The sequence below is a fragment of the Falco biarmicus genome, chromosome 1 (assembly GCF_023638135.1).
Source record: "Falco biarmicus isolate bFalBia1 chromosome 1, bFalBia1.pri, whole genome shotgun sequence".
Lineage (NCBI taxonomy): Eukaryota > Metazoa > Chordata > Aves > Falconiformes > Falconidae > Falco > Falco biarmicus.
The window spans coordinates 51,635,595-51,649,526 of record NC_079288.1 but is presented as its reverse complement, the minus strand read 5'-3'; the positions used below and the strand labels follow the sequence as shown (position 1 = coordinate 51,649,526).

General features: G+C 40.1%; 1 protein-coding gene across 6 annotated transcripts in view; it reads left to right on the top strand.

The window, feature by feature from the left end:
* Positions 1-13,932, top strand: part of FAM13A (family with sequence similarity 13 member A) — a 133,824-nt gene that overhangs the window by 27,768 nt on the left and 92,124 nt on the right. For all 6 annotated transcript variants that reach the window (XR_008820990.1, XM_056333243.1, XM_056333237.1 and 3 more), the window contains one exon: positions 1,046-1,205. Coding sequence is in view for 5 of the 6 variants with exons in the window: in XM_056333243.1 (XP_056189218.1) it covers positions 1,046-1,205 (160 nt within the window). In the remaining variant the exon portion in view is untranslated. The remainder of the gene's footprint in view (positions 1-1,045; positions 1,206-13,932) is intronic.

Here is a 13,932-nt window from a genome sequence, read left to right as displayed (position 1 = left end):
TCTGCTGGAAGTCCTGTACAATGGGAAACACCGGATGGTTGCAGAAATATTTTAAATGCTGAAAAAAATTCTTCAGAGGTCTTTCTTTTGTATTAAAACAGAAGTTAAGTAAATTTGGGGCACTGAAGTCCAATAAGATGTGTAGAAAGCCTACATTTCAACAGATGATCATTCGATGCGTCAGTGAATTGTGTGCTCTGTTGTGAGTAATATGCATTTTTACCACATGACAGAGTTGTGGAAAATGCATAAGGAAGGCAAAGGAGCATAGACTGGACCAAGACACTCCTTCCAAGTCAGTATCTTGCCTTTTCATTTGTGTGTGCCTTTAAGGGGCTCGTTTCAAGGAAGCAAGAAGTTGCTGCTTCTGCAGCCCAGTAGTTGATTATTCTCCCAGGAACTGGAGGTTAGGAACCTCTTTTTATATGAATCTTTTAGGCTGTTCTGCAGAAGGCAGCCTCCATTTTCATGTTTTGAAAAGCCCTGTGAGTTATGTGCCTACTTTCAGAAGAAATGGCAACTGATAAATCAGATAATGAAATCTGGTGTACAGCATGGGACCACCTGAAGCTGTGAAGATCTTGCTTAACTTTTAGTGTTCTGCTTAGCCATGTGGGTTTTCTTAAGTTTTTTACTCATCCTTCCTGTATACCTTTTGAGGTTATCACAGACCGCTTTTTGGAGGAATCTGACTCTTCCCATTAACAGTTCAGAGCATTTAAATGTTAGTGCTGTGTTGCAGTGATGAGCCCAGCTTCTAGCAAAGTTGGTGGTGTGTCATTTGATGGTTGTCTCAATTAGATCTCTATCTAGATTCTGTGAAGTAGACAGTCTGACCAACAGATAGGGTGTTTGGTATAGGTAAGAAAACCTGCAAACTTCCTGTGATAGTTGTTACCACCATAGACACAATCCTTTCCAAGACGAAGTTTCCTGTGCCTGCTAGCCAGCCTGTATCCACAACTGGAACGTTTCAGAGACTCTGTGCAGGAACTTTTTATGTGAGTATCTATAACATTCTGCTTTGTGTTCTTTCAAATTTTAGCGTGCCCTCTGGATTTGAAGGTATAAAAGAACAGGAGATCTGCAATAAGATCATGACAAAAATGCTGGAAAATTACAATACCTTGTTTGAATTGGAAGGTTTGAAGAAGGATGAAGAAAAGCCTGTATGTGAAGAGCTTGCAAGAATTATTTTGGTAAAAGTGAGTATCTCTAATATTTCATTTTCTTATAGCAAATCAATAATGTAGGCTCATTGCAGGCTTCAATGCAGAAGTCTTTTAGGTAAGTAGGAGACAGGCACTGTTGTAATAATGTTCTGTGTTATTGATTGGTATACGGTTTACAGATCGATTCTGCTGATAGGCTAATTTTCATTACTAGTCTGGAAGCTGATTCTGTTAAACATCTTTATTCTTTGTTAGCTATTCACTGTTACTTATATACGACACATTCACTAAAATTTAAGTGTTTTTAAATGAGGAGGCAGAATAATTCTAGGAAGTGTTCAAGCTTTCTGACATGGTGATCATTTATGGTGTACATCAGTGATTATGAGCTTTCATGTGTTAGGACATGTATGAGGTCTTGAGCCTTTGCCACTATGAAGTCTGCTTGTCTCAAGCGCTTACCTGAATTTAAAAATCATGTGCTTTGACTCAGAACAGCCATTTCTGAGTGCACTTGAAGAGAAACATTAAAGAGTAGTTACTATTATAGAAAGTACATTGGAGCTGTTAAGGAAAAGTGATGTAATTATAGTATTGTATCTTTCATGGGAAGAGGGCCTGTGTGTAACGTCAAAGGATTCTGAAGTTCAGAAAAAGTCAACAAGTAGGGCAGGCTGTCTCTACTACAGGAAGCAACCTCAAGCCTGTGCAGGAAACGGTCCTGAGGATGGTTTGCAGTACCCTAATTTCCTTTGTGTGTTAGCTGTGCAGATAATGACTCCCTTCCAAGGTGTGAACTCTTGAGTTCAAGAGGGTTGGACTATACATGCCTTCTTGGTAAGGTTTTGCAAGGATCTGTAGCCTTCATTGACTGGAATGAAAGTTGTCAGAAAAGAAGTTATAAAAATACAGTGTCTTTGACATTTACAGAACAAGAAGTTTGGTGTGAGCTTAAGTTCTGCCACTCGAGTGGAATCAGCTGAAAATGTCTCTGTCTTTGCGCTGTATCTCAGGAGGGTCTGTTGAATCTAAACTGCAGGGCAATCTGTACAAGTCGGACCCAGCTGCCTTTAGAAGGGTTGGCGGTTTTCTTATGTGGTGAATCAGTGAGGAAGTCTTTAGCTGTTTAGTCTTTTAGCTGTTACTAACATTCATCTAAAATCCTTCTGTGGAAGGAGATAGAATGACTGGCTACTTGCAGCGTCCTCGCTAATACATGTTATTGAAGTCCCAGTAACTTCTGGGTAATGGAAATGATCTGCCTGGCAGACGGGAGTGATGTTTAGAGGCTGTGATGGTCACTTCAGTAAAAAAAACAGGTAAAGAAGAATGTAATTGTAAAAAGATGTGGTACTTTAAAGAGCCCAGAAGAAAGACTTCAGGTATGTCTCCATCTCCTTCAAGCCTCAGCCAGCTGCAAAAGCCAAGGTAGTCTTTTACTTCTAAGGACTTATTAGTAATTGAGAATGCACAAAGCTGGAGACCTGGGAGGTTTCCCACAGCAGTTCAGAGATCTGAGCTATCAAAATACCAGAATTACTGCAACAAGATAGTCTGAAAGATATAGTTACTCAAGTGGGATGAGAAGTGTTGCCCATCTCCTTCCATCAGGAGAGAGATGACTGCCTGAGAGGAATGAGCCATGCCTAAACACAAGGGCTTACATTGTGTTTGTGTCTTTGGATCTTGTTGATAGCTTCTAAATTCTGCTGGCAGTCAGCTGCAAAAATTTGCCCTTGTTCCTCTGCCATCTAATTTGGGTGGGAAGTTTTCTAGCTTAACCAAGACAAATACTCAAACACAACAAATACAACCATCTACAACTTAATGTAGGAAAGCTACATAAAAAGTGCTTGTTGAAATTTGTCAGGTGGCTCTTTAAAAGGATACTTTATACTGTTCCTGAAGGTTACTTTTCTTGTATCCTAGAAGATATCCCCTATCCTAGCCAATTTGTATAATAAATTAGAGATCGTGCACTCAAAGAGAAAACCATGTGGTAGTAAATGAGATTCAATAGAAAAGTGATTACCAGTTTGCCAATGCATGAACTGTTACATACAGTAGGAACTAGCTGACCTGTGTCATAAAAGAACAAATGCCTCAGAGAATTATTTGGCATGACCTGGGTCACAGTATCCAGAAAATAGCAAGCTATTTGTCAGCAAAGTTACTGCTTCTTGAAAAGCCACTGATGAATTCCTATCTACAGGTAGATGGAGAGAGATTTGCCAAGCGATCCTGTTGGAAAGAATGAATAGTGTAGGATGTTCAGGTCAACGCTGTCGTAAACTGAGGCCCTATTGATTTTAAGGGTGTTGCGTTCAGGCATGACCATGGTAGAACGGGGGAGCAGACAGCAAGGAAAGGGAAGAAAACGAGGACCTGCCCTTTTACCGCACTCAGCTGCATTTATCTAAATGGCTTTTTTAGCTTTTACTACGCTGTGAGTAGCAAGAGGGTGAGGAGGGGAGATTTAGATGACCTTGCTCAGTTCCTTCTGGACTATTTCTGTCAACCTTCTCCCCAAATCACTGGCTGTATTGCCAGCGCTTCACCCTGAGACATTACACTGCTGCCTTTCCTGTGATTGCCTTCACTCTCTCTCCAGCCCTGTCCCACCGTTCTTCCTGTACTCAAATTTGATAGCCCTTGATTCCCACTCCAGAGAAAAGGCTGGCAGTCTGTAGTGAATGGCAAAAGCTCCAGCACTCTTTTGATACATGGTCTTCCATCACCTCCCGTCACTGCACACATGCTGTAGCCCCTCCACAGCCTGTATTTCTTTGCCATCCTTTCGTTTACGTTCTTGAATAGGGAGATAACTTTTCGTCGAGGTTAGTACAGTGTTTGTGGTAACGTGGCCTCCCCTGTGTGGTGTGTAGTCTGTGGCTAGGGCTTATTGAGGCACTTCTCCTACACAAGCCTCAGTGCCTCCTTTTGGTTGGAATGCTGCTTTAGCCTTACCCAAAGGTAAGGTTCCAAAAATGGGGGTGGAGATACTTACAGGAAGAAATTACTGTGTTAAGAGATATGATGGTCAAAACCATCAGTGCTGATCCAGGTATTTCTTGATTAAGACTTTGGAAAGAGCACCTATAAGCATGAAAGCTCTTATATAGGGAGAAGAATACCACAAATTTGCAGAAAGACTGACTCGGATCAAAATTTGAAGCCCAATGACAGTGGTTTAAAAAAATAAGGAAAGACATCAGAAAATACAACATTGAACAATGCACTTCTCTCAGTGCTCTACTGTGCCTTTCTGGCTTACTGCATTACAAAATCAGCCCTGCTTTTTCTTATCTCTTTTTCATGGCTTCGGGCTGTTACTTTGGTGCTGAAATCGCAACTGGAAAAACAGGTACCTGCCTTCAGTTAGTGTCTAAAGGTATTGCAAGAATATTCTCCTTGCAGTCTTAGGTCATTCTTGAGATGGCTTAGGTGCCTGTTGCTTCACATCATCCACTCATAATCATCTTTTTGAAGTCAACATCAACACTAAATCATTAATTTTGAGCAAATACGCAGAAACAGGGAAGTAGTGGCTCGTGCCATCCCATTCCAATATGGGAATGTATCTCCTGTCATGTGCTTAGTCATGTTTACCGTCTTCCTGAACTTGAATGACACTTCATGGTCTGGATATCTTAAGGTTTTCCCACACTTAATCATAAAATCAGTGAATTTTTAAGAGCAGGAAGTACTGCTTTTTAAAATGAAAACAAGAATATGTGGATTATTCCAATAAAGTCACAAAAGCATCAGGCTTCTCTTTCAGCAGTGGAAAGTTCAGGAAAGGAAAAATTGCTGGAATAGAGCAAGTTGCATCTTGTCTACCATGTTGGTCATAGCAAGGGGAAATCCACAATGCTACAGACTTCCAGAAGGAATAAGAGCATTTTGATCAGGTACAGGTTGCGACAGCTTAAAGAAAATCTGTTTTAAGGAAACCAAAAGTTAGTAAATTTTAGAGGTGGGAGAGACATGGTTCTGTAGGGCTGTTGGTAGCTGAGCTACCATTCTTGCTGCATATGTGCATTGAGGAGGCACAGGAACACCTTCACCCCAGTTATATTTCTTCTTTCAACGATTGCTCAGTCATTGGGAAAGACAAGTTGTGCCAGGTAAAGGGATTTCATAGCTTGCTTTCTCAGTGGCTCATAATTCAGAAAGAAGGGAGATGAAATACTCTCCAAGCTGCATTCCAGTCCCTGCTTTGTTCCCAGGACTGTAAATCCTCCTCTTACTCATTGCTTAGACATATTGTAGGATTATAGTTAGAAATGGTGGGGAGTTTTTCTTTGGAAACCTCTTTGTTAAAAAAAAAAAATAATGCATTTTTCACAAAGTAGGGAATTTATCTTGGAATAGTCTCTCTTTCAGTGGGAATTTGTACTGTCAAGTAAGTTCCTGATGCCTTGCCTGGAAGGACGTCGTTAGTTTCTCACTCCACCTAGTAGAATGAGATCCATATGATCTTCCAGACAGGTGGCCAGCAGGTGGAAGTATAACATGTACTTTCTTCAGAAATTACAGATATATAGATATATATATATTTGGAGATCCCTTCCCATAAAAATTAGGGGGTTCGATTTATTTTTTTTCCTGTTATCCCAAAATAAGTTGGGGGTTGTTGGGATTTACAGGTCTTATTTGCAGCTAGCTATTGTTATAGTTCTTAAGACTCTTATCCAATCTTCAGTTTAATTTCCTAACCCAGTGAAGGTCTGGAAGAATCTCAGTCTGTTGATCGATAAGTTCTGCTAGTTAGAGAGCAATGGGTGGAGAAGTGGGTTGAGTGTTCTGATAGCAATCTGCTCTGTGTTCATATTTTCAGGATCATAAATAGCTATTTTTTATTGGGCAGTGCTATGTGTGAACAATTAATTCTCTGACAGTCTATCTGCACTGCTGTGCACTTATCATGTTATGTGTGAGGGTATTACAATAAGATGTTGTGTATGTTTTGTTTTGGAACAGAATTCCTAGTGTGGGTATGTATAGTCCTGATAAATTTTTGTGGCACTAAACTGAGTGATAACTCATGCAATGAAAGATTAGTCAGTTTTGAGTTGCAGTATTGCCAATTTCATCATCATCTTGAATAAATAGGTTTACAAAACCTACAGTAACCACAAAAAAGATAATTTTGAATGAGGACCTTTCATTTCCAAAGGTCTTGGTGCTGTTCAAACTGCAGCTGCATGTAGTCCTATGTTGTATAGCTAGCCAGTGGTGTATTGTTAAAACTGCAATGAAATGGGACCTTTGGGTAACAGTGATTAGGTTTCTCTAATGATCGAAAATAGGCAGTGAAGAAGATTTTTATTTAGTTCAAGTGGCAAGGGAAATCTGGGCAGGCAAACTATTGTGAGACTCACTCTTGGGAGATTTCTGGAATTAGCCCTTCCATCAGTTTCAGGTGAAACGTAATCTTTAGTAGTGTGAGGGTTTTTAGCTCAGTATTGTGTTCGAATAAAACCTACAACCTATTACCTAGTCATGCAAGGTTACAAGATAATTTTTTTTCTCTCTAATGCGTTCTTGAGAGAGCACTTTCTAGTCTTAAGAACCAGTCAGCTCGGAGCACATAAATGTTTGCACTGGAACACAAGCACTGATGTGATGAGGATGTAATGGTGTTCCTGGCTTGATCACATATTTGGCACAGGAGTGCAAAAGACTCTTCCCTTTCTTCCCCTGCTGGGTGGTAGAATACATAGCCCTGTTCACCTGATGTAGAAGAGAAAGCAAGTCCATTTATAAAATGAAAATTATAACATTTAAATTAAATTAAAAATTGGTGTTACAAAGTAAAGTAAAATCATAAATGCACAATTTCAACTGCCTCTGAACAGGCAGATTTCACTCCCTGAAGAGCCATAGAAATCAGTCTCTTGCTGGCTTTTGCAAAAACTAGTAGCTTCCAAACAACCCTTTTAATTTAGATGCAATTAACTTCTTGCATTTTTATCCTGTTTGTTTCCAGTCTCCTAACAAAAGCTGCCGTTTCGATTGTCAGGATTAGCTGGCAAAATAATTCCTTATATTTTAAATGGCAACGGCAGCAAAAGTGCATGGACTGTGTTCTGCAAGCCTGCTGTTAGATTTCTAATGATCCAAGCACTCCACTGTGTGTAGCTGTGTGTGTTGGTGCTTGGTGTGTGCAAAGCGTGTGGTGCCCAGCCCGGCAAGCCCCTAATTGCATTTTTATGCCAAAGAGAGTGCTCCAGCTGGCTTTGGCAGCACTGTTTTAAAGTGGAGTGCTTGCTTGCTCCTTCTGGTTGAACACTCAGACCGGATCATTCAGCCCTTCATTGGATTTAAGCCTTTCATTCCGGAGGAGAGAGAGGCAAGGTAAGATGGTCAGAAAGTTCTCCATTTTGGCTTGACTTTGCTCCCTCTGCAGTCAGTTACAAAGCACTGTCTCCACTGAAAGCCACAATGTTTCATTCAGACTGCTTCCCCAGATGGGTAAAGCAAGATCTTCATTAATGAATACTACTTTTCCTTCCTCAGCTTTTTCATTTAAATACCTTAGCATGAGGATCTAAACCTGTGACAAGATTTAGGAGAAACTGCTGAAAACTCACCAGTGCTATGGCTGGGTGGGCTCCCCCTAAATAAGTCACCCTTCCCTGGCAGTTCAGTGCTCTGGCCCCGTGGTTATACGTGCAGCAGACACAAGAGCAATCCCTCATTTACGTCAGGAAAAAAGATATCCACTTCTAATCCATGTTACGCTGCGCTAGCTAAGCCTGCAGGGTCTAGGTAGTTTCCTTTATTCTTCTTTCATGTTTGGGACCATTTTAGCTTCATGCTAATGGTCAGCTTTCAGTACGGGATTAATTCTTTCCCATCAGGAGGTAGAGGGAACTGATCTCCTTTGAAAATCCTCTCTGAAGGTCTCAACAAAAGTTTACATTTTGTTCAGTATCGCCTGATTTGGGCAAGTTACACCAGTTTACTCCTGCCGTGGCCGGGGAGCCCCCAGGGATGGGAGTGGGTTCACATGGAAGATGTGAAGGTGGGTGGAAAGTGTGTGAGGAGAAGGAGCACCTGTGGAAGTCTGTCTTCGGTTTTCTGTTCAGTATTTCTTCAGCTAGAATTCACTTTGCAGTTGTCCACCAGTGAGCAGATGGGCATGTTTACAGTAAGGGTATATAGTGATTCAGCCAGAATGACATTTTAAGATGCGAGCTGACAGGAAACGAGCAATATGAGATCTGTAGGGGAAAGTTTATAAGCCTCCAAACCCTTCACCTAGAGTAGATTCATGTGGAGTGAGGAGGATGGTTATAGTTAGGTTGTGATTCAGAAAAGCAAGCGAAAAATCAGATGATCCCTGAACAATTCCATGTGTGAGTTTTGAAATAGCTTTCCAGGGCTGCTAGGTTTGCTGTTCTCAACAACTCCGTATATGTATTATTAAAACAGAATGTTTCTGCTCTTGAAGTTCATTAAAGCATTCATGAGATTACAAATCTGTCACTTGGGGTGTTACTAAATGCAGTCCTGAATATTTACACAAATATGTTAATGCTAAACTCTATAAAGTAACAAATGATTATGCTAATATTTTTAAGCTAGGATTTCACCAACAATATTTTCATTTTAAAACATTACAGGAATGAAATTGCCAAGATTTAGCATGTTTAAAGGGAACAGGGGTATATAACAAATGTCTCTTTCTATCGTCCTGTCCATATTTCTAGTGTATAAATTTTTTTAACCCAGCTGGCAAATATTGCAGTTGAGATGCTTGTAACTTTACTTTCTTACAATTTTTTTCTTTAAACAAATGCCCCATGATACTATCATTGCCCCATGATAATACCACATAGCCAAAAGGTAGAGAAAATAAGATCCATATGTGTATGTGTGTCCTGGTCTGTATTTGCACGTTTTACTTGGTAAGTTTTTCCTTCATTGTCTGTTTTGTTTTGTTCGGTTTGAGGTTGGAGGGGTTTTTTTGGTGTGGGGGGCGATGGGACATCATAACGTAGCGCTTGGTTGCAGCCTTCTCACTCAGTACACAGCATCTCTTGAAAGGGAAGCATCAAAGTCAGCACCAAGAAACAAGGTATAGTAAGATAAGCATGTGAGCCCCTGCTCTAGCCAGCTGTTTCTGAGTATCCTTGTAGTACTCATGGGGAAAAAAGCAAGTTAGCAGGAAGGATGAGAATTTTTCTACGAAGAAAAAAAAACCTCTCAGTTCCTCCTGCTGAGATTCCCCAATGTTTATTCTGTTTCTCATTAATTAGTCATTCAGTTAATCAGGTTACACAAAATTATCAGCATTATTCCCTCTGTATAAATCAGCAGTCAGCGCTGTCTTTGTAACAAGGACATATTGCAGGCAGTCAGAACTGATCCAAAGTGAAGTGTAAGACATTTCTCAGCCTGTGGGGGTTCAGTTCTCACTGACCTCCGCCGTTAGCTTCATCTGTAGTACTTTCAAGGTGGGAGCTTCAGAAGGGCTCAGTGATGAAGTAATTCTTTTCCATGTTATAATAGTAGTGAAATGCTTGTTGACTTCAGAAGTCCTATGCATTTTTGAAAAGCCCTCCTCTGAGTGCTCTGGAGATCACAGTCTGTGCAGCAGTAGCTGGTTGGTTCACACTGGTGCGCCTGTAATATCGACTGGTGCCCCAAAACTTACCAGTGATAAACAGGGCTCAGGACAGTCTGAGAGCAACAGGAGTACGACGCTTCATATGTGTCTGAATATGTACACATGTGAAAATCTGATCTATGGAGCAGATCCCAGCAGCGTTTGACTGTAATTGCCAGCAGTGAGCATCTCCGTTTCAGTGTTGAGAAAGGGGTCTGTTTTCTGTATGCTGGTAATCTTACACTAGTAACTAGAACAATATAGGGATACTTAGGACTCCCTAATTTACTGCAACGTCAGATACTCCTTTTAAATGTAATGTTGCTGAATTTCAGGTGTGAAAAGCTTTTTTTTCCTTGTGAGTATTCTGATTTTTAGATCAGAAATGCAATTTAGCTTTTTCAAAACTGAGTTTAAGCAACAGTAACGTGAGATGCAGGTCTAGAGAGCCCGGGTTTCTCCCACAGCTAGGTCATGTGTTTCTTTTAGATCATACTTTTTCTATTCATGAATAACATTATAATAAATAGGTAAAACAGACTCCAATTTTTAAAATTACAGAAGAGAATAAAATGTTCCCCTGGAACAGATCTTTGCTCTGTTGTTACTGAACACACACACACACACAGACACAGATTGTGGGGATGGTCACGGAAGATGAATGTTTTCACTCAGTGAAGTCCTGGTAACCTTTTACAAGTTCTGGAATTTGAATATTTGATTCCAGCATTACTAGTTGAACTTTTTGCAGCATTCAGTAACTGCTCCTCCTGGATGGCTGGATACACATTTTTCTTTTCCTCCTAGAAAATACCACGATATTCCACAGATGTAGTTGCCAGCACTGAGATATATCACGGGATTATTACTATGTTTGTCATTTCCTTTTCTGTACTGCAGTCCTCTCTAAAAATAATGGATTTCCGCCTCTCTCTCTTGCGTTTGTATCACAACTCATGACCTTTGTACATGTTTTGTGGCAATAATTGCAGTAGGTTAAGGTTGTACCGAAGCAAGGCAGAGTAACCTTTAGCTGTTTATTAAGAGATATGGTCTCAGGTAAAAGGTCATATATATAAATAGTCTTGGGAGAACAAAAGGAAATGAAAGGAGAGCTGAATAGCGTATTGTTTCATATTGAAAAGCAGTGATGTGCTTTTGCAAACTGAGATTTTGCTTTTTATTACTTCTCTCTGAAACAGCTCTGCTGAATTCTGATTGATAAAGTATAATGTAAATGATAGCGAGGTAGAACGGCATATAGACACCGAGTCAGCTTCGCTTTTCTTCCTATACGCCAACAGCAACCAAGGCAAAAATCCCATATACAAATACTAGCTGTTTCAGTCTTCATTATACCGTTTGTTTAGATAAGATAATGTTTAACGGCTTTGCTAATGTTGTTCCCCCTTCTAACAAGGATGTTTTCATCACTTTTTGGGTACAAAATGGGAAGGAAGCCTAATACATTATGAAGAGATTTTATTATTTTTTTTTAATTACTGTTCACATTAAAACATTGTCTCTGTTTTTCCCAGAGGTATCTGTGCCACTGAATGACAACTCTTGGAACTGACACCTGAGTAAAAATCAGTTATTTCATCCAGTATGAAAATACCTGTGACCACATGAATTAGAAAATGGCTTTGAAATTCCCCATGCCATCAGCTACGCAATTTTAATCTTAAAAATATAGAGTATTTGATACTTTGTGTGTCTTGCAGAACCTTAATCAGCCATGAGCTATCTTGCATGATCACAGAGGGGAAGACATTCCATATTTTCTTCACCTTGTGAGTGGAAGGAAGAGCAGCTCTGTAATTGCTGTGACCCTTTTGCTTCTATGTTGGCACCCTTGACAGCACTGCTACGTGTCATGTCTGCACTGCTGTGCTCCAGGGAACTTTATGCAGGGGACAGCATTGGTTTGGGTAGTACTCTCCAACATCAAATGAAGGGAGAGCCAGGAACTCTGAAATTCACCGTTTCTTCTGTACTGCTCCACAGCCAGCACTGTTGTGTGCTTTTGTTGTAGCTGAGGGAAAAATCCCAGGTGTGACCCTGCTGACACCTACCTGAAGCAAGGGCTGCATTGCACTGTTACATGGGGTGCTGCTGGGAGAAACAGAATATTCCCTCCTCTATGGTTTACAGCTGCTGACCCAGTAAAGAGTCAGCTGGCGCAGGCTATCCCAGTGCAGTCAGCTAATGCATCATTTCTGCAGTCATTTGCAGCATTGAATTCACTGAATAATCCCCTTAATGGTTGCTCGTCCTACATAATAAGACTGGCTGCACTGGCTCAGACTTGGGATCCGTCTAGCCTGTTACACACTGGCCATAAGCAGATGTCTGGGGAGGAGTAAGAATAGGGCACCAAGGTGTTTCCTTCAATTACTCTACAATTTGTGGCCATTCTCAGAAGCTTTCCTGGTTTTGATGTGGATTGTGTACTTAGTGATGTCCGAAGTAATTGTCTTGTGTACCCCTTGCACATGTGTAAGCTTTTTGCTTCCAACATGACATCTGGCAAAGTGCCACAAATTGCTTCCTCTCACGTGAAGAACTGACTGCTTTTGTTTGTTATACACATGGCTTTTACTAGAGTCATTTGAAGGTCACCTGGGTTTTTTTTTTCTTTATTTTTTTCTTGGTTTTCTTTATTTTTGTTAACTGAAGGAGATGGTGAACAGTCCATCTTCTCTCTACCACTCATGACTTTGTATATCTCTGTCAGATCCTCCCTACAAGCTACCATGATTTCTTTTTTCTAATGAAAAATTAGTACTCACATTTGCAGCCGTAATTACTGCACTGACAATAACTGGTTTTTCTGTCAAGCTGCTGCATAGAATCAGTGAGCAAACAGTCATTTGTAATAGCTCTTTTTTTGGGGTACAAGGCCAAATACTTTGATGCAGTAAATTGGATGATGTTTTGGTGAAGTTCAGAGATGCACCTTCTTTATATCAGAAGGCAATCTGACTCATTCTGTAAAAAAAAAGGCCTAATTTATGCCTTAGTTAAGAAAAAGCTTCACATTGCAAAAATTCAAGTTTGTTTTAATTAAGGTCATTTTCTAGGTATTAACAGCTAACAAAATAGATCTGATGCTTTCTAGCAGCATTTCAAACTGAAAATCCCACAGGCCGGTTTCCTTTGATTATGCAGTTTGTGAGGCCAAAAAGAGATTAATTACTGAACCAAGTAGGAAAGAGAGGTTGGGCACAGCAGTAATAATGAGGTTGTTACAAAGATATCTTGGAATACCAAATTATCAACAAATAAGTTTATCTCTGTCATTAAAATAGAGCACAGTGTATAACCATTGTTTTTACTAACTTTTTTTCCTTATTCCTTCCTGGGACAGTTGTAATCAGATGCATTTGAACTCTTGTTATGGTGTGGTAGTGTGCTGCAAATACAAAAGACTAAATTCAATGTGCAGTTCAGTATTTCTGGGGCTACAGCTGACTGAGGCTGAAATGTAACGATTTTTATGCCCATTGAACAATTTGTTGAAAAGGATAAAAGCAAGGGTAATATTATGTTCAGTTTGAACTTTGCATCCTAGCCAGATAACAGTGCAACATGCAAGTATGCTGTATGAATCCCTCTTACTTAGTAATGGCCATGGATATAGGACCCAGCACAGTTTATTGTTTGAAGAGAAGGTATAATGAATAACTCAAGCTGAACTACTGTAGCAAGTATTTTCTCATTCCATTGAAAGTTACTGAAAATTTGCCAAGGTTCTCATCTAGAGCCAGTAGCGCTAACTATTCAGGATGGTGGGAGGTCAGGTCTTTCTGTGCTAGGGTCTTTCTTAGTCTTTTCTGCTGATGTTAGTTATCTCCATAAAATTAATTAAAATATGTAATTGAAAATATATGTGTATTTGAACACTCTCACCCTTCTACCACTAATCCCAGTCGGTCTGTCTGTCCAAAGAGATAAACATGAGGAGAAGTACAGGGAGAATAACAAAGAGACATTGCTAAGTGTCTTATACCCTGCCATTATTTAGTCTCTGCTTTAAGGATGTCCTTGACCTATTGTGTTTCTTCATTCATGTGGGACAAAGGTAGGAGCTGGAGTACTCAACCCCCTGTCTGTATTAGCATCAGCGCTTTTTGACATGAA